This window comes from Lepus europaeus, chromosome 3 (assembly GCF_033115175.1).
Source record: "Lepus europaeus isolate LE1 chromosome 3, mLepTim1.pri, whole genome shotgun sequence".
Classification (NCBI taxonomy): domain Eukaryota; kingdom Metazoa; phylum Chordata; class Mammalia; order Lagomorpha; family Leporidae; genus Lepus; species Lepus europaeus.
In genome coordinates this window covers 160,127,924-160,152,808 of record NC_084829.1, presented here as the reverse complement: position 1 = coordinate 160,152,808, position 24,885 = coordinate 160,127,924, and the positions used below count along the sequence as shown (strand labels likewise).

At 53.7% G+C, this 24,885-nt stretch overlaps 1 protein-coding gene across 1 annotated transcript; it reads left to right on the top strand.

The window, feature by feature from the left end:
• Positions 1 to 1,720: 1,720 nt before the first annotated feature.
• Positions 1,721 to 24,516, top strand: RSPH3 (radial spoke head 3). Its single transcript, XM_062186997.1, has 8 exons — positions 1,721 to 2,441; positions 7,550 to 7,637; positions 14,011 to 14,152; positions 17,314 to 17,459; positions 19,775 to 19,978; positions 21,551 to 21,713; positions 23,291 to 23,377; positions 24,059 to 24,516. The coding sequence occupies exons 1-8, from the start codon at positions 1,891 to 1,893 to the stop codon at positions 24,358 to 24,360; spliced, it is 1,683 nt and encodes a 560-aa protein (XP_062042981.1). The 5' UTR covers positions 1,721 to 1,890; the 3' UTR covers positions 24,361 to 24,516.
• Positions 24,517 to 24,885: the final 369 nt, after the last annotated feature.

Sequence of the window (24,885 nt, the reverse complement as noted above, 5' to 3'; positions counted from 1 at the left end):
CTGTGCAGGTTGAGAGTAAGTAGAGGGCCCGGCGCCGTGGCTCACTTGGTTAATCCTCCGCCTGCGGCGCTGGCATCCCATATGGGCTCTGGGTTCTAGTCCCGGTTGCTCCTCTTCCAGTCCAGCTCTCTGCTGTGGCCCAGGAGGGCAGTGGAGGATGGCCCAAGTGCTTGGGCCCTGCACCCGCATGGGAGACCAGGAGGAAGCACCTGGCTCCTGGCTTTGGATCAGCGCACCGCCAGCCTTAGTGGCCATTTGGGGAGTAAACCAATGGAAGGAAGACCTTTCTCTCTGTCTCTCTCTCACTGTAACTCTACCTGTCAAATAAATAAATCTTTAAAAAAGAGAGAGAGAGAGCAGAAAGCACTGGCTCCAAGGTGTCAGAAGCCTTTCAGGTCTGGGGGGACCAAAACCCAAGTTGAGGGGCAGGCATTGTGGCGCAGCAGTTACAATCCTGCTCGGGAAGCCCTCCATCCCAAATCAGAGAGTGCCTGGTTCAAGTCCCAGCAGCTCTGCTTGGGATCCAGCCTCCTGCCAATGCACACCCGACAAGGGAGGCAGCAGGTGGTGGCTCAAGCTCTCGGGTCTCTGCTGCCCACACGGGAGCCCCAAGAGTGCCAGGCTCCTGGCTTCAGTCTGACCCAACCCAGAGAGGCACTGGGGAGTGAAACAGTGGATGGGAGACCCCTGTGTTTGTTTCTTTGCCTCTTAAATGAGTGAAAACACATTTTAAAGGAAAACTGGAGTTGAGGACTACACGGGACTAGAAGAGACACGAACCAAAGAAAGGACGCTCATGGAGAAGTCAGCCTGGTATCTGCTAGGCTTTTTTTTTTTTTTCTTTTTAAATATTTGCATATCGGCCGGCGCTGTGGCTTAACAGGCTAATCCTCCGCCTTGCGGCGCCGGCACACCAGCTTCTAGTCCCAGTTGGGGCGCCAGATTCTGTCCCGGTTGCCCCTCTTCCAGGCCAGCTCTCTGCTATGGCCCGGGAGTGCAGTGGAGGATGGCCCAAGTGTTTGGGCCCTGCACCCGCATGGGAGACCAGGAGAAGCACCTGGCTCCTGGCTTCGGATCAGCGCGATGCACCGGCCGCAGCGGCCATTAGAGGGTGAACCAATGGCAAAAAGGAAGACCTTTCTCTCTGTCTCTCTCTCACTATCCACTCTGCCTGTAAAAAAAAAAAAACAAAAAAAAAAAAACCTAGAGTTAGAGAGAGTGGGAGACAGAAAGAAAGGCTTTCCATCCACTGGGTCACTCCCCAAATGGCCGCAACAGCAGGAGCTTGGCCGATCCGGTCCCTGGGTCCCTGCACCCACGTGGGAGACCAGGAAGAAACCAGAGGATGGCATTTCCCGCTTAAAAAACACACACACACACACAGAATTGCCTGCGGTCCCGGGACCAGCTCACTGCAGAACCAGGGTTAAACCCGAGGGAGCATTGGCTGACCCGTCCCGAGCGACGAAACCCTTCCACAGCCCCTGTACACTGCAAGGCACGGCCACTCCGCGGGGCCGAGGGGGCTGCACCGGCCAGGCCCGGGGCCTGCGGGAACCAGACTACAACCCGCCCGCGCCTCTCCCCTCGCTCCGTCTGCGGGGCGGCCCTCGGGGCCCTGACGCGCAGACACGGAGGGCGGAGAGACGGCGCGGCCGGCGGCGGTGGCCCGCCCCGGGGCGGGGGACGCGCGAGGAAGCCCGGCCCCGGCCACGTAACAGAGCGCGGAGCCCGGCTGCCGGGGCGCGTGGTCTAGGGGCTGCCCGGGAGTGCGGCCGCAGGACATCAGCCCAGGACGCCCCCCGAACGAAGGGCACGTGGGCCCGCGAAGATGCAGCTGACACCAGCCCTGCCAAGCCACGCGCGGACGCAGCGCCCGAGACCGCCGCCATGGCGTCGCAGGCCTCCAACACCGCCATGGCCACCTCCTTAGCGAGACGGCGTCCAGCGCGCAGGCGCAGCCGCGGAGCGCCCGCCCAGGGGCGGGGCCAGGAGCCGGAAGTGCCCCGCGCCGCGGGCCTTCCCGGGAAACCCGCCGGCCGGAAGAGCCCGGATGTCCCGCCCCCAAGCGGAACCCCAGGTTGCTGGGCAACCGGCGCGGGCGCCGCGGGCTGGTCCTGCGGAGCCTGGGGCCGGCCGAGTGTCGTTCTCGCTGCGCGTCCGGGCAGCCTCCCGTCCCGCCCGCTTCCCTGGTCTCTGCCCTTCGCCGCGTCGCCCAGCCCCTGCCCTTGGCACTACTTACACGTCTCCAGCTCCCACGACGCCTTAGCGCCCACCTGCTTCAAAGCCAAGCTCCACCGAAGGCGGGGCAGTCCCACGCCGGACATGGCCTCCACGGTGACTGACCGGAGCTCTCGGGCCATGGGCACCTACACCTACACCAGCCGGCCCCGGGCCCTGCCGTGCCAGCGCCGCCGCTACCGGGACAAACTCCTACAGCCGTGAGTGACCGTGGTCCGCGCGTGCGCCCGCCCCCGGGGTCCCTCCGTCCTCCGGGCCCCCGGCCCTCCGGCAGGTACCCAGGGAGCAGGGAGTGAGCCCGCCCCGGGGACGGGGTCCTGCCCACCCCCGGGGTCCCTCCGTCCTCCGGGCCCCGGCCCTCCTGCAGGTACCCAGGTACCCAGGGAGCAGGGAGTGAGCCCGCCCCGGGGACGGGGTCCTGCCCACCCCCGGGGTCCCTCCGTCCTCCGGGCCCCGGCCCTCCTGCAGGTACCCAGGTACCCAGGGAGCAGGGAGTGAGCCCGCCCCGGGGACGGGGTCCTGCCCACCCCCGGGGTCCCTCCGTCCTCCGGGCCCCGGCCCTCCTGCAGGTACCCAGGTACCCAGGGAGCAGGGAGTGAGCCCGCCCCGGGGACGGGGTCCTGCCCACCCCCGGGGTCCCTCCGTCCTCCGGGCCCCCGGCCCTCCGGCAGGTACCCAGGGAGCAGGGAGTGAGCCCGCCCCGGGGACGGGGTCCTGCCCACCCCCGGGGTCCCTCCGTCCTCCGGGCCCCGGCCCTCCTGCAGGTACCCAGGTACCCAGGGAGCAGGGAGTGAGCCCGCCCCGGGGACGGGGTCCTGCCCACCCCCGGGGTCCCTCCGTCCTCCGGGCCCCGGCCCTCCTGCAGGTACCCAGGTACCCAGGGAGCAGGGAGTGAGCCCGCCCCGGGGACGGGGTCCTGCCCACCCCCGGGGTCCCTCCGTCCTCCGGGCCCCCGGCCCTCCGGCAGGTACCCAGGGAGCAGGGAGTGAGCCCGCCCCGGGGACGGGGTCCTGCCCACCCCCGGGGTCCCTCCGTCCTCCGGGCCCCAGCCCTCCTGCAGGTACCCAGGTACCCAGGGAGCAGGGAGTGAGCCCGCCCCGGGGACGGGGTCCTGCCCACCCCCGGGGTCCCTCCGTCCTCCGGGCCCCGGCCCTCCTGCAGGTACCCAGGTACCCAGGGAGCAGGGAGTGAGCCCGCCCCGGGGACGGGGTCCTGCCCACCCCCAGGGTCCCTCCGTCCTCCGGGCCCCGGCCCTCCTGCAGGTACCCAGGTACCCAGGGAGCAGGGAGTGAGCCCGCCCTGGGGACGGGGTCCTGCCCACCCCCGGGGTCCCTGAACCCCGGGTTGTGTCTCCATTGGTCGTGCCTGTTTGCAAGCGCGGAGACGTCCATGTTTGGAAACGACCCAGAGCCTGGCGGTGCCGTGGAAGTTCCTTCCCCGGGCCCCGAGTTTCGGGAGTGGGGAAGATGTGGCAGGATCTGTGTGTCCCGGCCAGTGTGGGCGCGCGGCGAGCCGCGTCTGCATTTACATTGCCTGATTGCGCAGACACTGTAGTGAGGTGCCCATCGCTCTGCGGAAGCCAAGGCAGAGCACTGGAGCTTGAGGAGGGAGCGACTTGCGTTGCAAGAGGACGCAGGGTAGAAACGGCTGCTGCCTGAAACCCTCAGCTGCTGTCCAGGCAGACCCCCAATCAGAAAGAGCCTCGTGGTGGCTCCCCAGCGGGTTTGGGAGTGGATTGGGATCCACCGAGGAAGGTATGGAAGGAATGCATTTTTAAAAATTTGAAAAGTAAGTTAAAAAGTAAGGGGAAAAGGCTGACCGCAAGGGGGCTACAGCCAAGGAATTGGCGCAGCCAAGTGGCCCCCTACAGCCTCCAGGAACAAAGGTCTTTTGCGGCCTTGATTCTAGTTCATTAAGACCCATTTTGGACCTCTGAGTTCCAAGATTCTAAGAGAATAAATTTGGGTTAAACCACTAAATTTGTGGTGCTGAGTTATAGCAGCAATCGGGTGCAATTGTAGTTGACAGAGTTACATTCTTTGATGTTATCTTGCTTTGCCCACATTTCCCCCTGCGTCCTCCCCGTTGTCTTTACCCAATGCCCCCCCCCCTTTTAGATTTATTTATTTGAAAGAGTTACGCAGAGAGTGGGGGGGGTCTTCCATCCGCTGGTCCACTCCCCAGTTGGCCCCAATGGCCAGAGCTGCATTGATCTAAAGCCAGGAGCTTCTTGCAGGTCTTCTGTGTGGGTGCAGGGGCCCAGGGAGTTGGGCCGTCTTGCACTGCTTTCCCAGGCCAGAGCAGAGAGCTGGATCAGAAGTGGAGCAGCTGGGACTCGAACTGGCACCCATGTGGGATGCCAGCCCTGCAGGCGACGGCTTTGCCGGCTACACCACAGTGCCGGCCCCGCAATGTCCCTTTTTCTTCACTCACTCCAATATGGAAACAGGAAAGGATTTAGTCTCTTTTAATATGACAGTTAAGCTTGGGAATGCTGTTAGTTTTGTAAAGCTGTTAACCTCTGATAATGTAAAGAACTTTTAGATATTTGCAAATAGAGAAAGCAAAAGACCCTAAAATTACTAGCTTTTAATGAAACTTCTGGAAGAATGTGTGCTTTTAGGTGACTTAAAGAATGAATCCTTTACATTATGGACTTTTCCTCTCTCCGTGGGCCCTGTATTTCTAGGGGGGAGTGGACAAAGAGAAGTGGAGGAACTGCATTTACTCTGGGACAGTGCAGGGGCCGCCAGGGCTCCAGGAACGAGGTTGGGTGCTCTCACCTCGCCTGCTGCAGACCGCCCCTTCCTTCCATTCCTCCCTCTGAACTCGACTTTTTCCTCCTGCTCCAAGGTTTCTAGATGTAACTTGACCATAATTTTAGCTTGCATTTTATATTCAGCTGGAGTGTTTGTGAGGTTTGATTTGTGGCTGTGTTCCTTGTCTGTTGAACTCAGCAAGGTCTAAGGAGACCACGGCTGTACTGACAGCTGCTCTTCTTGGGTGCTGGCTGCCGGGCCACACAGCTACTGCAGGGGAAGGCGGTACTGCTTCCTCCTCTCACAGGAAGAGAACGCCGAGGGAGGATGTTCCCCCATCACACATTCTCACAGAGAGAACACTGAGAGAGAGTGTTCCCTTGTCACACGTGCTCACAGGAAGAAAACATGAGAGTGTTCCCCCATCACACATTCTCACAGGAAGAGAACATGAGAGAGTGTCCCCCATCACACATTCTCACAGAGAGAACACTGAGAGAGAGTGTTCCCTTGTCACACGTGCTCACGGGAAGAAAACATGAGAGTGTTCCCCCTGTCACACATTCTCACAGGAAGAGAACATGAGAGAGTGTTCCCCCATCACATGTTCTCACAGGAAGAGAACACTGAGGATGTTCCCCCATCACACATTCTCACAGGAAGAAAACACAGAGGATGTTCCCCCATCACACATTCTCACAGGAAGAGAACATGAGAGAGTGTTCCCCCATCACACGTTCTCACAGGAAGAGAACACTGCGAGAGTGTTCCCATCACACGGTTCCTATACCACATTCACCATCTAAACTGATCTGACGGCCCCCCACTGCTTTCCTCTTTCAGCCCACTGTGGACCTGTTAACTATACCTCAAAGCACAGTCCCATTCCTCACTTTATAAACCTGTCATGCACAGTGCTTGCTACTTGTCAGTGTGCTTGGATCTGGAAAGATACCAGTGAAAAATGCCGACGTGGCTCCACCCTGCTAACACTCACTGAAATTTGAAACAGACACTAAACAAACTCTCATGTAATAACCGCAACAAACGAAGAACACAGCCTACAGTCAGAGCATGCCAGAAGACCTCCAGCCTGGGCAGGGAGAGGGGCTACAGCCTACAGTCAGAGCGTGCCAGAGGCCCACCTGCCCAGGGTAGAAGGGGACACAGACTACAGTCAGAGCATGCCAGAGGACCTCCAGCCTGGGTGGCTTTGGGAGGGGGGTGAGTGTCAGATTTTTTTTTCATGTTTTGTTTGTTTGCTTTTGTTTTTGGTGGTGTCATACCAGGATGTCTCCTTATTGTTACCTTATTTAGCACTGGGAAGCTATAACCAAGTAAGCATTATCTGTGATTTTCCATCCCAAAAGATCACTGGCTACATTATGTAGAACAGATTGAGGGAGAAATGTTGTTTGAGACAGTTGAAAGACTAGGAGACTTGTCAGCAGTGCAGGTTACGGACATTGGCAATGGGTGTGTGCGGGAAAGACCTGGGGGCAGAGCCCGTAGGACTTGCTAGGTCTGGGGAAGAAGGAGTCGTGTTTCTGGACTACGCCAGCTGTGTGGTGAGGGCACCAGTCAATGAAATAGGAGACACGGAGGAAGCAGCAGGGGGGAATGCGAGAGTGAAATCCGGTTTTGAGATTACCTTCTCACACATCCTAGTGAGATTCCCGGGAAGTGGAAATGCCTACAGTAGAAGGGAAAGTCTTCGACTAAAAATAAAATAAAGTTGGGAATGTGAGGTACGTGGATCGTAACTGAAAGTGAATGAGGCCAGCTAGGGACAAGAGAAGGCTGACGTCCTTCCCTAACGGGAGGAGCTGCAACAGAGCTGAGAAGTAGCAGCCAGACCAGCAGAAGAACAGGCAGGTGTCACAGACGCGGGAAGGAAGGGCATCGGGGAAGGTGGCGGCCGGGCGAGGGGAGAGTGCGTTGTGCCAGGGTGAGCAGGAGCGGCCTCCGCGGCCGATAAGTAAGAACCCAGCCCCCACCTCACCTCTGCGGGGGCTGTTCCTGGGGGCCAGGGTGGAATGTCCTTTACAGAGCTGTGAATCGGTGTTCTCACGACCGATCTCCTGATCCCCGAAATGAAACTGTGATTAACACTTCAAGCAGTAACCTAAGAAAATCTTTGGGCTTAAAGAAGAGTGAGAAACTCGCCCTTGTTTTGAGCTCTCCTTGGTCCTCCCCAGCAGCCGTGTTCAGACGTCTCCCCACGTGTTAGCCGCTGCACAGACCTAGCCTGACAGGCTCTGCCTAGACCGGCCAATGGCCTTGGACGGGTGGCCTTGGACGGATGCCCTCCGAGCCTCTTTCCTCTCCCGTCAGTTGTTCCCAACTTGAAGCCTCACTGTAGCAGTAAGATGATGTGTGGGAAGCGGCAGCACGCGGTAAACACGCTGTACGTGCTAGCCGCCGTCTGCTGACCGTACGGCCCCAAGTCTGCTTGCTTCAGTCGTGTCTTCCTATCTAATCCTGCTGGAAGTGAGCTGCTGCGTAGCTTCCAGTCCGAAGGCGTTTGCTGACGGCCTGCTCTCTTACAGAGACGAAGAGCCTCTGCCCTACGGGAACATAATGTACGACAGGAGGGTGATCCGGGGCAACACGTACGCCCTGCAGCCAGGGCCGCCGGTGAGTAGGCGCTGCTGGCACAGCTCTCCCGCTGCGGCGAGGCCGCCTTTGCTTACTGTGTGAACGCCTAGGTCACCGCAGTCTGAAGCGTTTCTAAAATAAAGATGATGTACAAGCAGTTCAAGCCAGTTTAAACTGTTCACAGCAGGAGTATCTGGACCACCTTTTCGGTATCATTGGTCTAATCAGTCAGACTTTTGCAGATTATCTCTTGCTCTAATACAGTTACATTTAATCAGAAACTCAATGATGCTGCGTTTTAATCGCTCAGTAAATATTGAATTGTAGGTCTTGTGCTGGATATGTAGGATAGAGATGAGTAAGACATAGTATGATTTTTTTAAAAAAAAGATTTATTGTTTATTTGAAAGTCAGAGTTACACACAGAGAGAAGGAGAGGCAGGGAGAGAGAGAGGTCTTTGTCTGCTGGTTCAGTCTCCCATTGGCCACAACGGCTGGAGCTGTGCCCATCCAAAGTCAGGAGCCTCCTCTGGGTCTCCCACGCAGGTGCAGGGGCCCGAGGACGTGGGCCATCCTCTACTGCTTCCCCAGGCCACAGCAGAGAGCTGGATCGGAAGTGGAGCAGCCGGGTCTCAAACCGGCGCCCATGTGGGATGCCGGCACGGCAGGCGGCGGCCCCAACATGATGTGATATTAAGTGTGCTGATTTCTTGGCAGAGAGATGAACTTGTGAATCTGTAAACAGCGTGATCGATAAATGCCTAGCGCACCGTGGTGGTATGTAGCATATGAGTCCAAACCAGTAGTTCCCAAAGCTGAGCGTGCGTCAGAAGCACCTGGGAAACTTACTGGCGTGGATGCTTCAGCCCTACCCGGAGCTCCTGCGCCAGTGCCCCCAGGAGTTGGGCGTGGAAATGCAGGCGGTTCTGGAACGGCCAGGTGAGGCCTACCATTTGGGAGCGGCAGCTCAGACACCTGAAGCAGACGTGCCTCTTGGCGGATGTGCCCTGCTGGGCCGGTTTACTGACCTCAAGGGCCTGCGCTGAAACCCTGAGCTCCATGCACACCACAATTCTCTCCCGTTCCTCCCCTCTCGGCTAAAAAGCCCGCAGGCAGAGCCCGGCAGGAAGGGTGGAGAGAAGGCAGACTAGCTAAGCCCCGGAACCAGAGCAACCAGGACGAGGCTGCAAAGGAGGCAGCCCAGCAGAACGCAGCACACTTGGCTAAATCTACCCCTGCTGCCGCCAGATACAATGAAAACCCTGCCCCGCCCTCCCAGTGGTGTCAGTGAGGCTGCAGGGGGGGCTACACGTCCATCCACCCCACCACGGCAGCAGCGAGACAATGCAAAGTGGTCCACTCTTCCCACGGACGCAGTGTCCGCGTGAGTGGGGCGCCAGGCTGAGCGTCCACCCTCAGCATCAGCAGTGAGGAGTTCGATGGTACAAGTCAGCCCTCCACCTCTCTGGGTACGAGTTGACAAAGCCGGCTGGGAGGCGAGTTTTCAGTCACTGTGACGGCCAAAGTGATAGGAGGCAGTGCCAGTCCTCAGAGCGTCAACGCCCTCCTACCCGAACACCATGGTCAGTGGAGCCCATCGGAGGTCTTAGCTCTCACCCCACCTGGCTCCAGTGGGTGGGACAAGTAGACCCTGTGCCCTTGCTGACATGGTGTGGGTGAGGGGGGGACAGCAGGGAATTGAACTTCCAGCCCCACTCATGCTTGCATGTTAAAACATAAGGCTGAATTCCTTGTAAGATTAAATAGGATCCAAAGTCAATCCAAGAATATCTAGGATACAATAAATAAATTATTCATCACACAAGAACCAGGGCAGTCTACTGCAGGAAGCCACAAGAGATGACAACACCGAGGTGTCTCAGATGTAGGAATTACCTAACAAGGATTTTGAAGAACTAATCATAAAAATGTCTCCGGGTCCAGCGCTGTGGCACAGCAGGTAAAGGCTCTGCCTGCAGTGCTGGCATCACATATGGGTGCCGGTTCAAGTCCCAGCTGCTCCACTTCGATCCAGCTCCATGCCAATGTGCCTGGGAAAGCAGCTGAAGATGGCCTGAGTGCTTGGGCCCCTGCACCCATGTGGGAGACCTGGACAGAGCTCCTGCTCCTGGCTTTGGTCTGGCCCAGCCCCAGCCGTTGCTGCCATTTGGGGAGTGAACCAGCGGATGGAAGACCTCTTTCTGCCTCCGCCTCCGCCTCCCCCTCTCTGTAACTCTGCCTTTCAAATGAATCTTTTTTAAAAAATTTCCATCAGGTCGGCGCCGTGGCTCAACAGGCTAATCCTCCGCCTAGCAGCGCCGGCACACCGGGTTCTAGTCCCAGTCAGGGCGCTGGATTCTGTCCCGGTTGCTCCTCTTCCAGGCCAGCTCTCTGCTGTGGCCCGGGAGTGCAGTGGAGGATGGCCCAAGTGCTTGGGCCCTGCATCCGCATGGGAGACCAGGAGAAGCACCTGGCTCCTGGCTTCAGATCAGCGCAGTGCGCCAGCCGCAGCGGCCATTGGAGGGTGAACCAACGGCAAAGGAAGACCTTTCTCTCTGTCTCTCTCTCACTGTCCACTCTGCCTGTCAAAAAAAAAAAAAAAAAATTTTCCATCAAAAGTGAAAAATTATGAACACTTTGGAACAAAGAAATGGAAGATGCTAAAATGAGCCAGGTGAAACTGTTTAACTGAAAAGGACGGTAATCAGGGCCAGGGCTGTGGTGTAGTGGGCTAAGCCTCCACCTGCGGCACCAGCATCCCGTGTGGGCACCAGTTCATGTCCAGCCGCTGCTCTTCCAATCCAGCTCTCTGCTGTGGCCTGGGAAAGCAGTGGAGGATGGCCCAAGTCCTTGGGCTCCTGCAGCTGAGTGGGAGACCCGGAAGAAGCTCCTGGCTTCGGATCGGCGCAGCTCCGGCTGTTGTGGCCAACTGGGGAGTGAACCAGAGGATGAAAGACCCCTCTCTCTCTTTCTTTCTCTGTGTGTGTGTGTGTGTGTGTCTCTCTCTCTCTGCCTCTCCTTCTCTCTCAGTGTGTAACTCTGACTTCCAAATAAATAAATAAATCTTTAAAAAAAAGATTTACAGATCCAAGAAGCTAAGTGAACCCTAAACAGTGATAAACCCGAAGAAATCTACCCCAAGACAAAGAAAAGTCAAACTTCGGAAAACTAACACCTCGAAGGCAGCTGGAGATAAATGACGGAGCTGAAGATGAGCAAGGATCAGACAGCGGATTTCCCGTCTGGAACCTGGAGGCCAGACGGAAGTAGCCCGGCATTTCCAGTCCTGAAGAACAGGCCCAGCAAGCTCTCGTTCTAATCCAGTGAAAATGCGTGTCGGGTACAGGGAGACAGGGCAGCCCCGGCAGAGGGGAGCCGAGAGCTTGTAGCCGGCAGCCCTGCCCCGGAGTGGCTGGAGGACGCTCTCGACGCAGAAGGCATGACGGGGCTCGAGGTTTCAGAAGAGAACAGTAGAACGCACCAAAGCAGTAAGCATGCTAACTCGCCTTCCCCTGAGGTTTTAGAATTATGTTTGATTATTGAAGCAAATTGTAACATTGCATAGTGTATGTAGGCGAAATAGTAGAGATTATATGTGTATATATGTATATATATATATTTTTTTTTTTTTTGACAGGCAGAGTTAGAGAGACAGAGACAGAGAGAAAGGTCTTCCTTCCGTTGGTTCACTCCCCAAATGGCCGCTACAGCCAGTGCTGCGCCAATCCGAAGCCAGGAGCCAGGTGTTTCCTCCTGGTCTCCCATGCGGGTACAGGGCCCAAGCACCTGGGCCATCCTCCACTGCCCTCCCGGGCCACAGCAGAGAGCTGGACTGGAAGAAGAGCAACTGGAACAGAACCGGCGCCCCAACCGGGACTAGAACCCGGGGTGCCAGCACCACAGAGGATTAGCCAAGTGAGCCACGGCGCCGGCCGAGATTACATTTTTATTTTAGAAGTTGGAAGAATAGGGGCCAGTGTTGTGGTGTTGCGGCATAAGCTGCTGCCTACAACGCTCTGATCCCATGTGGGATCTTTTCAAGTCCTGGCTGCTCCGCTTCCTATCCAGCTCCCTGCTCATGCACCTGGGGAAGCAGCAGGAGTTGGCTCAAGTGCTTGGAACCCTGCCACCCATATAGGAGACCTGGATGGAACTGCAGACCATGGCCTGGCTGCCATTGCAGCCATTTGGGGGAGTGACCCAGCAGGTGGAAGACCTTTCTCTGTGTCTCTCCCTCTCTGTCTGTAACTCTACTTCTCAAATAAATATTTTTTTTAAAATATAGTGTAGACTAAAGACACAAAGAGAAGAGTCCTCGCTGAATGATCTCAAAGTCATATTGTAACTGTCTTGGGAAAACGGAATTGTAGGCAGTTCTTTCCTTTTTTATAAAGCGCTTACTTTTCAGATACAAGTACTTGGGGAAGAGCTATTCTATGTCAAATATTGTGTTATTCCCAATACATTAGTATCTGATTTGTCCATCGCCAGACACAGACATGGATGTTATTAGTGTTCTCATCATACAGGTGAGCAAACTGCATCCTATCAATCCAAGCCTTACCAATCTCAGTCATTAATAAATGGAAGAATCGGAACTTGCACTTCAGAGCCCACGGTCTGTCAACACTTTATAACACAAATCCGGGGGGGTTCATGAGAGACCGTGCTCAATTAGGATAACAGTGGCATCACAGCTTCAGAAACACTGATCTAAACGATGGAGGATCACACGTTTTCTCCTTTTAAAGAATGTTACTGTTACATTGTCATTTCTGTTGAAATGTGGTTAGAATTCTAATTTTTAGTGTTTTCATGCAAAATACTTTCCTATTTCCCCATTATTCTCATATTTACCTTGAGATAGGCCGTTACTGCAAATGACTACAAAATGAACTATAAATACCAAGTAATGGGCCTCTGTAATTCTTCAGTGAATTTATTTTGTGTATTTGGAGAGATTTCATTTGAACTGGGGATGTTTTCTTTGTTTTATAAATATAAATATATATATATATACATATATATATATTTTTTTTTTATTTATTTGACAGAGTTAGACAATGAGAGACAGAGAGGAAGGTCTTCCTTCCATTGGCTCACCCCCCCAAATGGCCGCCATGGTTGGCGCTGCATCGATCCGAAGCCAGGAGCCAGGTGCTTCCTCCTGGTCTCCCATGCGGGTGCAGGGCCCAAGGACTCAGGCCATCCTCCACTGCCCTCCTGGACCACAGCAGAGAGCTGGACTGGAAGAGGAGCAACCAGGACAGAATCCGGTGCCCATATGGGATGCCGGCACTGCAGGCAGAGGATTAAACAAGTGAGCCACGGCGCCACACCCGTAAGATATATTTTTAAAGGAAATTCTATCCCAACAAAATTCAGGTTGGAAAAAAAAAAAATCCTAGTGCTTTTCAATTTCTTAACCACACATTAGAGTTCATTGTAATTGAGGGATCCTCCTGGCTTCCCAAGGCACCAGGGGGAGTCATGTGACAACACCCGAGTGAAAGTCCGTTAGATGGGGTTCCGCCCCATGTATTCCAGCTAACAGCATACTTTGAAGTTACCGTTTTTAAAGATGTAATTATTTGAAAGGCAGAGCAACAGAGAAAGAGAGGACAGAGAGGTCACTCCTCAAATGGCCACAAAAGCCAGGCCTGGGTCAGGCCAGAGCCAGGAGCCAGGAACTGCACTGTGGTCTCCCACATGGGTGGCTGGGGTGTAAGCATTTGGGTCATTGCTCTGCCAGGTGCATTAACAGGAAGCTGGGTCAGAAGCAGGACTCACACTGGCTCGCGGGATGGGATGCCAGCATCGCACGCAGTGGCTTAACCTGCTGTATACAACACCAGCCCTTTACTTTCATGCTTCGTCAGAGTGTTTAATTTCCTGACAAAGTAACCATAAATTTTAATCAAGTCACTGAAAATCAGGAAGCGTTATGAGAGATGCTTTTAAATTATCCAGAAGTCACTTTTGGAATGGCAGTACCCATATGCTTTGAGAAATGCTTTCTAGACCGGCACCGCGGCTCACTAGGCTAATCCTCCGCCTGCGGTGCTGGCACCCCAGGTTCTAGTCCCGGTCGGGGCACTGGATTCTGTCCCAGTTGCCCCTCTTCCAGGCCAGCTCTCTGCTGTGGCCCAGGAGGGCAGTGGAGGATGGCCCAGGTCCTTGGGCCCTGCACCTGCATGGGAGACCAGGAGAAGCACCTGGCTCCTGGCTTCAGATCAGCGCGGTGCGCCAGCCGCAGCACGCCGGCCCCAGCAGCCATTGGGGTGAACCAATGGAAGGAAGACCTTTCTCTCTGTCTCTCTCTCACTATCCACTCTGCCTGTCAAAAAAAAAAAAGAAAAGAAAAGAAAAGAAATGCTTTCTAAATTTTAGAAGCCTTTTCTGTCGCTCTTAGCCTGGACAGCCAGATCCTATGGAGATGCAGAGGCAGCAGGAGGTTAAGAGGAAAGCTTTGGCCAGAAAACGAGCCCAGGAGCAGCTGAGACCACAGACGCCAGAGCCCGTGAAAGGCAGGAAGCACGTGGACGTGCAGACAGGTACGTGGCTGCCATCAGATCAAGGCTGCTCGGCTCGCTGACCACATCAGTCAGTCTGTCCTGCCGTTGTGTTATCTGTGTGTCTCCAGGCCATCCCGTACTTCTCCAGTGTTAAATAAACAAAAGAGTTTACAGGAGCACTTCAAAAAGTTGGTGGAAATGGAATTAAAAGGTGTTTATTTTGTTGCAAAAGAATTTGAAACTCATGCCTAGTTTTTTTCATTATACACATTTTCCGTGAGCATTTTTGAAGACCCCTCACACATGGTGATTACGGTGGACGTGACTGGACGTGCGGAATGGGGTTTAGAAAAAAGGCTCTCACATGCTGTGTTTCCAGCTGGAGCTCTTGTGTTCCGACCTGAGTCACTGTCCTTCCTTCAGGCTTAGAGGGAGACAGCAGCGTGGTTCCAGCAGGGACTTTCTCTGTGAGGGAGAAACCCTCTCGGCTGAGGCACCTGCTTCCCGTGGCAGCCTCCGCCCTCCTCTCTCACCGGGCCACACCCCAGCGCGACCCAGGCCTCCCCAGGCAGGGCCGGCACTGCCCTGCTGTGCTCACCGTCAGCCGCAGAGGCCCTCCTGGCCCTGTAGGGTTCGCTGTGTTGTTGATGGAATCTTGGTAACCAGAAAACGCTCGGTGCTTTCCTCGGGCTCATGTTAGCTACTCAGGACACGCCTGGCTCTGCCAGAGGATGTGTGGCTTCATCCGGGTTATTTCTGGGTAGTCAGGCAGAAGACGAGAGCTGTTTTCCCTCGTGCAGTTGGCATTCTGTGAAAGCTGAGTTTCAGTGCCTGTTTTCCCGTCTGTTGCGTTACCATGATGAAGATGAGGCAGGCTGACTCATGCAGAGGAGAGGTTTAGTACCCACAGTTCTCAGGAGCTCATTTCCGGTGGGGACCTCCCTGTAGGTGGCGTCACAGTGGTGGGAGATCTGTGGCAAGGAAAGATCACATCTCGAAATGGGAGATTCCTCAGGGAGAAACTGGGGCTTCACAGGGAGAAACTGGGGTCCCGCAGGGAGAAGCTGGGGTCCCACACAGAGAAACTGGGGCTCCACATGGAGAAACTGAGGCTCCACAGGGAGAAACTGGGTTCCACAGGAGAAACGGGGGCTCCTCAGTGCCTTCTGAAGGTGCCCTCCAGTGCTATGAGACCTCTGGCCAGGCCTCGTCTTAAATATCCCGCACCTCAGTACCAGCGCACTGAGGACCACGCCTCCAACACACGTGTCGTTGGGGGGGACAAGCCAAATGCAGACCATAGCACCATGAGAATAGTGGGTGTGCTGAGTATCAGCTCGGGGGTCCATACCTACCTATCTCCCCTGTTCGCAGAAGGAGTCCATGTGATGGGTGATGGTAACCTCCTTTACAGATGAAGGAGCTCAGGTCCAGAGCTGACGGGATTTGGCTGGATCCTGTGTCAGCCTCTGACTCCAGAGTGCATGTTCTTTGCATGAACCACTTGTATTTACCTTACATAAACTATTCTTTACGTGAAATTTGTTTTCATACACACACCTGTTTATAATCCAAGCATCAAGGGTATATGAAATAATATGTTGACTTGGTACATGACTTTCTAACATACCAGCAATTTTCAAATCTTTGTATGTTTACTGTATTTCAGTTTTATATACAAAACAAGTTTATTTTGGTGAAAAAATTGAAATCCATGCATATGAGAGATCTTCAATATGTTCATGGGAAATGTATATTATGAAAAAACTATGCATGTTTTCAAATTTTTTACACCAAAACAAACTTACCTTTTAATTCCAATTTTCCATGAACTTTTTACTGTTACTAACTATTCATTCCTACTATACTTTGCTTGAGACATCTATGGTCCCATGTTTCTTCTTTTAAAAAAGAAAAAGATGTATTTATTTATTTGAAAGGCAGAGTAACAGGGAGAGACAGACACGGACAAAGAAAGAGGGATGGAGAGATCCTCCATCTGCTGGTTCACTCCCCGAATGGCCATAGCAGCCCGGCCTGAAGCCAGGAGTCAGGAACCCCATCTGGGTCTCCCACATGGGTGGTAAGCGCCCCAAGACTTGGGCCATCCTCCGCTGCCTTCCCAGGCATGGTAGAGGGAGCTGGATAAGAAGCAAAGCAGCCAGGACTCAAACCAACACCTTGTCCTGTGGGATGCTGGTGTCCCGAGCGCCACCTTGACACTGCGCCACAACACCATTCCCTCACCTTTCTCCTTTAGTTCCGCTCTCAAGTATGAAGTTCAGTGTTTGGTTCTAGACATTTAGTAAAAGTTGTAGCTAACAAACTCTGGTCTTCCAGATGCATTTAAAAATCTTAGATCAAGGTGGACAATGGTGAGGCAGTTAGGGTACTGCTTGGAAGGCCTGAATTCCATATCAGAGAGCCAAGATTTGAGTCCAGCTCTGCTTCCAACCCCAGCTCCCCGCTACTGTGCACCCTGGGAGGCAGCAATGATGGCTCACTGGGTCCCCGCCACCATGGGGGAGACCTGGATTGAGTGTCCAGCTCCCAGCTTCACCCTGCCCAGCCCCGGCTGTGTGGACATATGGGGAGTGAACTGGCTGGGAGGCAGCAGTGATGGCTCACTGGGTCCCCGCCACCACAGGGGAGACCTGGATTGAGTGCCCGGCTCCCAGCTTCACCCTGCCCAGCCCCGGCTGTGTGGACATATGGGGAGTGAACTGGCTGGGAGGCAGCAGTGATGGCTCACTGGGTCCCTGCCACCATGGGGGAGACCTGGATTGAGTGCCCGGCTCCCAGCTTCACCCTGCCCAGCCCCGGCTGTGTGGACATATGGGGAGTGAACTGGCTGGGAGGCAGCAGTGATGGCTCACTGGGTCCCCGCCACCATGGGGGAGACCTGGATTGAGTGCCCGGCTCCCAGCTTCACCCTGCCCAGCCCCAGCTGTGTGGACATATGGGGAGTGAGCTGGCTGGGAGATCTGTGTCTGTCTTTTTCTGTCTCTCTGCCTTTCAAATTAAACAAACAAACAAAAAAATTGATAGTTGAATTGAACTCCACATTTGAGCAGTTTCATTCTCAAACTTATTTTCTGATCCATTTAATTCTGTTTTGGAGGAGCTAAAATTTCAAATACAGATGTATATGCTTGAAGTAGGCCGAATTTCAAACTCGATATGTATGATACTCTTCTTAGAATTATACCTTGAAGAAATCGCTGACCGCATAATAGAAGTTGACATGGAATGCCAGACAGATGCGTTTCTGGACAGACCACCGACACCACTCTTTATTCCTGCCAAAAGTGGCACAGATGTGGCCACCCAGATACTACAGGGAGAGGTACGGTACATTCTCCATCATCTTCATCAGTGAGGTAAAGTCAGGTTCCGGCAAAGCTTACCGTGGGCGAGAACCACTTCACAATCAGGGGATCTGCTTTCACAGACTTCTTTCCAGCCGTTATCTGTATAGTTTTTCCTGTAATCGCCAGAAGTGGTTCTGAGTGCTGTGTTCTGAGTTTCCTCTGTGCTTGTCAGAAATTATTACACAATTGATTGTTGCATACTTGCTGAAGTATGTAAGGTAGATTTGTCCCAAATAAGGAAACGTATTCCATTGTTAGTTACTTGTGGATCATATAACTTGTATGGAACTACTCTCCTTTTAAAAAAAAAAGTTAAAATTGCATTTTCATGCCAGTGTGGATACTTAAAGCAGCCAGTTTATGAAATTAGAAAGAAAGCAGTGACTATACACGCAGTGAGTTTCAGACTTGAAGAAACTTGAAAGAACTGTCATGAAATCGGGAGGTAAAATAACTTAAGAAGCCACTTAGAGGGGCCGGCAATGTGGCGTAGCAGTCAAAGCCACCGCCTACAGTGCCAGCATCGCATATGGCACCGGTTCAAGTCCCAGCTGCACCACTTCAGATCCAGCTCTCTGCTATGGCCTGGGAAAGCAGTAGAAGATGGCCCAAGTGCTTGGGCCCCTGCACCCGCACGGGAGACCCAGAAGAAGCTCCTGGCTTCAGATTGGTACAGCTCTGGCCATTGTGGCTAACTGGGGAATGAACCAGCGGATGGGAGACTTCTCTCTCTCTCTCTCTGCCTTTCCTTCTCTTTCTATGTAACTCTGACTTTAAAATAAAATAATTCTTAAAAAAAAAAAAAAACTACATAGAAAGATGCATTTGTCTCTTAAGTCTTAGACGTGAATCACTAAAATACTCAAGTTCCTTAGTTTATCCGGCTAAGTGAAATAGCACCAGGCGGCTACTTGGCCAGCAGTTGAGCCACAAGTCGGGATGCCCACGTGCTGTATCAGAGTGCTGCATTCAGTCCCTGCTCTACTGCAGGCTCCGGCCTCCTGCTAGTGCATGCCTAGGGGTGGGGGGGCGCAGCAGGTGATGGCTGAAGGGTGTGAGCCCCTGCCACCCACCTGGAAGACCCAGATGGGGTTCCCTGCCCCTGGCTTTGGCCCCAAGGGGCTGTTGTATTTGAGGAGTGAACAAGCAGATGGCAACTCAGTGTCTGCTGTCTCTCAGTCTGTCTTGCCCCTCAAACAAAATAAAATTAGTTAATTTTAAAAATTATAAAAAACATTTATCTAAAAATAGAGCAGGAAATGCAGAGAATAAGAAAGACAAGGGGCCAGCACCGTGGCTCACTAGGCTAATCCTCCACCTGCGGCACCAGCACCCCAGGTTCTAGTCCTGGTCAGGGCGTCAGATTCTGCCGTGGTTCCCGCTCTTCCAGTCCAGCTCTCTGCTGTGGCCTGGGAGTGCAATGGAGGATGGCCCAAGTCCTTGGGCCCTGTACCTGCATGGGAGACCAGGAGAAGCTCCTGGCTCCTGGCTTCAGATCAGCACAGTGCGCTGGCCGCAGCGGCCATTGGAGGGTGAACCAACGGTAAAGGAAGACCTTTCTCTCTGTCTCTCTCTCACACTGTCCACTCTGCCTGTCAAAAAAAAAAAAAAAAAAAAAAAAAGACAAGGATATTTCCCTTGGGTTTCAGACTTTGATCTGCCTTAAATTGAGGTCAGGGCCGGTGCCGCGGCTCAATAGGCTAATCCTCCGCCTTGCGGTGCCAGCACACCGGGTTCTAGTCCCGGTCAGGGCACCGATCCTGTCCCGGTTGCCCCTCTTCCAGGCCAGCTCTCTGCTATGGCCAGGGAGTGCAGTGGAGGATGGCCCAAGTCCTTGGGCCCTGCACCCCATGGGAGACCAGGAGAAGCACCTGGCTCCTGCCTTCAGATCAGCCCGGTGTGCCGGCCACAGCGCGCCTACCGCGGCGGCCATTGGAGGGTGAACCAACGGCAAAAGGAAGACCTTTCTCTCTGTCTCTCTCTCTCACTGTCCACTCTGCCTGTCAAAAATAATTAAAAAAAAAAAAATTTGAGGTCAGAGTTCATTTTGATGAATGCATAGGTTGTTTTTTCCCCAACTTGACTTAATGTATGATTGCATGTAAACAAGATGCTACTGTGTACCTTGCAATTTTGTTTTGAGAATTAGAAACTGTAAATGAAGGACCAGCACAGCACCTGGAACACAGAAGCCGATTAATAATATTATTTTATTGCTGTTCTTTGTGTTCTTATTGCACATCAGATTCATGATCAACATTTCCAGTTTGCTTTATTTTATGTGTTCCAGCTCTTTGACTTCGACCTTGAAGTGAAGCCAATGCTAGAAGTCTTGGTGGGAAAAACCATCGAGCAGGCTCTTCTGGAAGTGATGGAGGAGGAGGAGCTGGCTAACCTGCGCGCTGGGCAGTACGCCTATGAGGAGATCCGGAACATCGAGCTGGCCGAGGTTCAGCGGCTGGAGGAGCAGGAGAGACGGCACCGGGAGGAGAAGGTACGCACCCTGCCGTGCCGTCGTCGTCTCTGGCTGTTTAACGTATTATGTTCACACTGCATAGAGGATGTCATAAAACAAGATGTTCGGGAAGACTTTAGAAAAAAACCTCTGCTCTTTGTTACCAGGTCTCACCTATGTCAGCCCCTATAAACTTGGCTTCCAACAGGTCCCAGATGAAATGCAAGTCCTAGCTGGAAGGCGCTCTTACATATCAGGAGTCCTAGAGAAAGAAACGTGCGGATTTTCCATATGCTAGTGCCAGAAACATGGAAAGGAGGAGAAAGTCGAGGTGCTGGGGCCAAGAGGGAGCCGGAGGCCGAGGACCCGAGTAAGATGCTGGGTCTTTTCTGCCATGGCGGTGTATAAGCACCAAAGATAGATTTAATTAGAAAAACAGTCATGTTCTTTTAGCATCATAGATACCACATGATCTCAAGGAAGCAACCCCCCCAAAATAAGTGACTGTCTAATCTTCAGAACCATGTCCAGTTTCTGAATACAGAAATTATTACAGATGACCTAATCCACTGGCCTTAGTTGTTTACTCAAGATGTCTAAGCAGTTCTGATTTTCCTATCAGAAACAGCCTGTGGTCTTAGATAACACTGATGAAAACACACATAGCCACCGTGCTTTTGATATCACCATCGAGTCAAGCATATGTATCTTGACATTATTTTACTTGAAAATGGATCAGGTGATGAGCTTGACCTTAAGCGCCATCTTTTGTGTCTTTTTTTAAGTTTATCTTCATTTTATTTGAAAGGCAGAAAAAGCTAGAAGAGAATGCAAGAGAGACAGATGGGCAGGCGTTGTGATGCAGCAGGTTGAGGTGTTCTTGAGATGCCCACAGCCTGCTCTGGGGCGCCGGTTCCAGTCCTGGCGACTCCTCCCGTCCAGCGCCCTGATAGTGCCCCGGGGAAGCAGCAGATCACGGCTCACGGCTCGCACACTTGCGTTTCTACCACACACATATGTGAGAGAACCGGGTGGGATTCCTGGTTCCTGGCTTCCACCTGGCCCAGCCCTGGCTATTGCAAGAATTTGGGGAGTGAACCAGTAGATGAAAGATCTGTATCAGTCTCATGTTTTCTCTCTCCCTCTCTGCATTTACATAAGTAAGTCTTAGAGGAGTTTTCCATCTTTTTCACTCCCCAAGTGCCCCCCAATAGCCAGGGCTGGGGCAGGCAGAAGCCAGGAGCCCGGATCTAAATCCAGGTCTCCCACAGGAATAGCAAGAACCCAAGTCCTTGCCACCTGCCTTCCACAGTGTGCAGTAGCCAGAGGCTGGAGTAGGATGTGGCAGGACTTGAACCCCAGCACTCCTACATGGGCTATGGGCGTCCCCGGTGGGGTCCTGACCACTGCCCCGAATGCCCGGCTCACCCTCTCTATAGCTGTCTAAACACCACACCTACCACTTGTTGAAGTTCATTAGAATCTTGTTGAAAAATGAGAACCTTTCACAGAAGGACGCCTCGCTGTGCCCTCTCGATGAGTTCTGTTTGCTTCATTAGCTCCAGTGCGGGGAGGACAGTAAGTGACCCTCCGCGGTGTTGCCCTTGGCAGGAGCGGCGCAAGCAGCAGCAGTGGGAGATAGTCCACAAGCACAATGAGACCGCCCAGAAGATCTCCGCCCGCGCCTTCGCGCAGCGCTACCTGGCCGACCTCCTCCCGTCTGTGTTTGGCAGCCTCAGGGACAGTGGCTACTTTTACGACCCCATCGAGAGAGGTTTGTGAACACGTTTGCTGGAGTCACTTTAGGAGGAGCGTCCTCTTAGTCGTTGGCAGGTATCTCAGGCCCACTTTTATTTTCAGCTGGAGTCTCTCAAACGAGAATCAGTTACGCTTTTTTCAGGTGAGCCCTGCTGCTACCCAGAGCTGAACTGTGACGAGCTTGCTCCACGGAGGAGCGGCAGTGAATGGCAGGAGGAGATGCGGGCTTGACGTCAGAACCCCAGGGCTGGGTCCCAGCAGCTGCGTCCTGTGTGAAGTGCGGAAAGCACTGTTGAGCAGGGACGCCGTGGAGTCCGTGAAAACCCGTGGAAGCCATGAAGACCCGGATGTGCGGGTGGTGGCTGCGATGACCTGCTCAGAGGAGCTCCCATTCCAACCAGAAACCCTGGGGGGCAGCTCCTGGGGTCATTTATTCACTTAATTAGGCACTGCGTCAGGAGTTAGAGATTAGAAAACAAAAGGAGGAACCCCACTTGGGAAGGGGAAGAGGTACATGGCCTCCTTGCAGCCCTCCCTCCCCGGCTTAGAAAGCACTTGGGCTGGCGCCGTGGCTCACTTGGTTAATCCTCCAACTGCGGCGCCAGCATCCCATATGGGCGCCGGGTTCTGGTCCCGGTTGCTCCTCTTCCAGTCCAGTTCTCTGCTGTGGCCCGGGAATGCAGTGGAGGATGGCCCAAGTCCTTGGGCCCTGCACCCGCATGGGAGACCAGGAGGAAGCACCTGGCTCCTGGCTTTGGATCAGCGCAGTTCCAGCCATTGTGGCCATCTGGGGAGTGAACCAGCAGATGGAAGACCTTTCTCTCTGTCTCTCCCTCTCACTGTCTATAGCTCTACCTCTCAAATAAAATTCTTAAAAAGAAGAAATGAAAGACAGCACTTGGGCTTGTTAGGCTGCTGTGCTCCAGTGGCTCCGTGTTTTGCTCAGTGCCCAGGTGTCCGACATCACTCGTTCTGTTTCCAGTGTACTCTCCAGCTTACGTTTGTCTTTCACCTGGGACGTTGTTCCATCCTCCCGCTAACTAGGGGGCAGGTCCTGTCCAATTCCCGACTTTCAGACGCAGTAATGGAAGCTCAGAGAACGCACGTGCCCTGTTCTGATACCCTGCGGAGTGTCGGGTCCACCCTGACCTGCGGCTCTGACTCGTGATGCGGGGTCTTCTTGGGTTCTCCTGAGCTCAGAGACCGCTTGGGATCTGTACATTCTATCTGTAATGATTCATAAAATCCATGGGCAGTACTGTGGCGTATCAGGTTAAGTATGGGCTGAAACACTGGCATCCCAGATCGGCACCAGGTCAAGTGCTGGCTGCTCCACTTCTCATCCATCTCCCTGCTAATGTGCTGGGGAAGCAGCGGAGGATGGCCCAACCCTAGGGCCCCTGCACTCTCGTGGGAGACCTGGATGAAGCTCCTGGCTTCTGGCTTCAGCCTGGCCCAGCACTGGCCGTTGAGGCCATTTGGGAAATGAACCAGTGGATAGAAGATCTCTATGTAATGCTGCCTTTCAAATAAATAAATCTTTTATTAAAAATTAAAAAACAAAAATCACTTAATGAAATGTTTTTATTACAGATATCGAGTTAGGATTTCTCCCATGGGTAATGAATGAAGTGGAAAAAACCATGGAGTACAGCATGGTGGGAAGAACGGTGCTTGACAGTAAGTGGTTTTATTCAAAAGTCCTCTCAGGGTAGACACTCGGTGCAGTGGGTAAGACACCTCCTGGGACCCCCACACCCGTGTCAGATGCCAGGGTTGGAGTCCCAGCTCCACTTCGGATTCCAGCGTCCTGCTGATACACACCTGGGAGACCGTGGTGGTGGCTCAGGCCTTGGGTCCCTGCTACCCGTGTGGCAGACGTGGGGTTCCAGGCCCGCGGCAGGCCTGTGGGCAGATCACTCTGCCTATCTCTGTGTCCTCTCTCTCTTTCTCTCTGTCTCTCTGTCTCTGTCTCTCTCTCTCTCTCTCTCTCTGTACCTTTCAAAAAAAAGAAGTCTTCAGTGGAAGAAATAAATTGAAAAAGTAAGTTTTACAGTTGCAGTACTTAAATGTTCAGTATATCAGCTTCATTAACAAAGACACAAATTTTCACCTCCAGCACTATGTTTTGTTCTACAATCCTGTCGGTGTTAATACTTCCTGTCATTGCTTTGTAAATGGAATTCTGCTAAGACAGGCAGAGAACAGAATTCACATTGACGGCACTCAGTGGTCCGGAAGTTACGTGCGCTTTTGCGGAAGGTTACGGAGGGAGGGGAGGCGGCCTGGCGTCTGTAAGTCAGCATTGCTCGTGCTAACGTATGGACAGGAACAGTGACTCGTGAACACGTGATGTTTCAGTGCTCATCCGTGAGGTGGTGGAGAGGAGGCTGGACATGTATGACCAGAAGGAGGCCAGGCACTCGTCCCTGAAATCCGAGGACGAGCTCGGCGACCCGGAAGCCGCAAGAGATCCGCTGGGCTATGACTTCCAGGAGGCCAGCGCAGCCCGGGCCCAGCAGCTGTTTTCAGAGGAGGAGCCGTCCCAGGAAAGGCAGCCGCTGGAGGACGGAGAGCACGTGGTGCCCACCGAGCAGACGGAGATGAGGAAGTCCTCGGGGAAGGAAGAGCTGTCCCAGCTGCCGGGGGCCGCGGAGCCGTGAAACCCTAGCGGCTGCGTCGGCAGTGCGGACCACCAGGTACACCCGAGCCGAGGCCCCTCGGGATCAGCAGGTTAGGTTTCATTCAGTCAGCACGGCTCGAGGGCAAATGACAAGTGACAAAATGACAAAGCTAATAAAAAGGACACGTTTGATTCATTTTCGTAGACTACCCAAAGGCTCTTCTGTAACTCTGGTGAGTGAGGTTTCATTGCGGTCAGCACTCACGCACCAGCAGGTGCCCGTGCTGTTAGCGCAGACTTCCCGAGAACCTTCACCCTCCAGAGGCTGTCTACACGCGGTGTCGCGGGAGGCTGCACTGCTCACCCCCTGTGAGGGCCAGGAAAGCTGCCAACCTTCAACGTCCCAGGGAGGCTCAGAGGACTTCGTGCCCGGGTAACGTGCTCTCGCCTGTTCGCCCACATACCTCCTGTGAGAAGCGTGACGGGCAGTGCCAGTAGAGCACTAGTCCCCGTCTGTCCTGGCGTCGTCGCGCTCCCTTGTATGTGTGCACACCACAGCTCGCAG

What these genes read in the sequence shown, in the direction of transcription:
- RSPH3 (XM_062186997.1), top strand. Translation starts at nt 1,891, where the DNA reads ATGGCGTCGCAGGCCTCCAACACCGCCATGGCCACCTCCTTAGCGAGA. An exon ending in CCCTGCAGCCAGGGCCGCCG is followed by an intron (nt 7,638 to 14,010) that starts GTGAGTAGGCGC and finishes TGTCGCTCTTAG; the next exon opens with CCTGGACAGCCAGATCCTAT. An exon ending in GCACGTGGACGTGCAGACAG is followed by an intron (nt 14,153 to 17,313) that starts GTACGTGGCTGC and finishes TACTCTTCTTAG; the next exon opens with AATTATACCTTGAAGAAATC.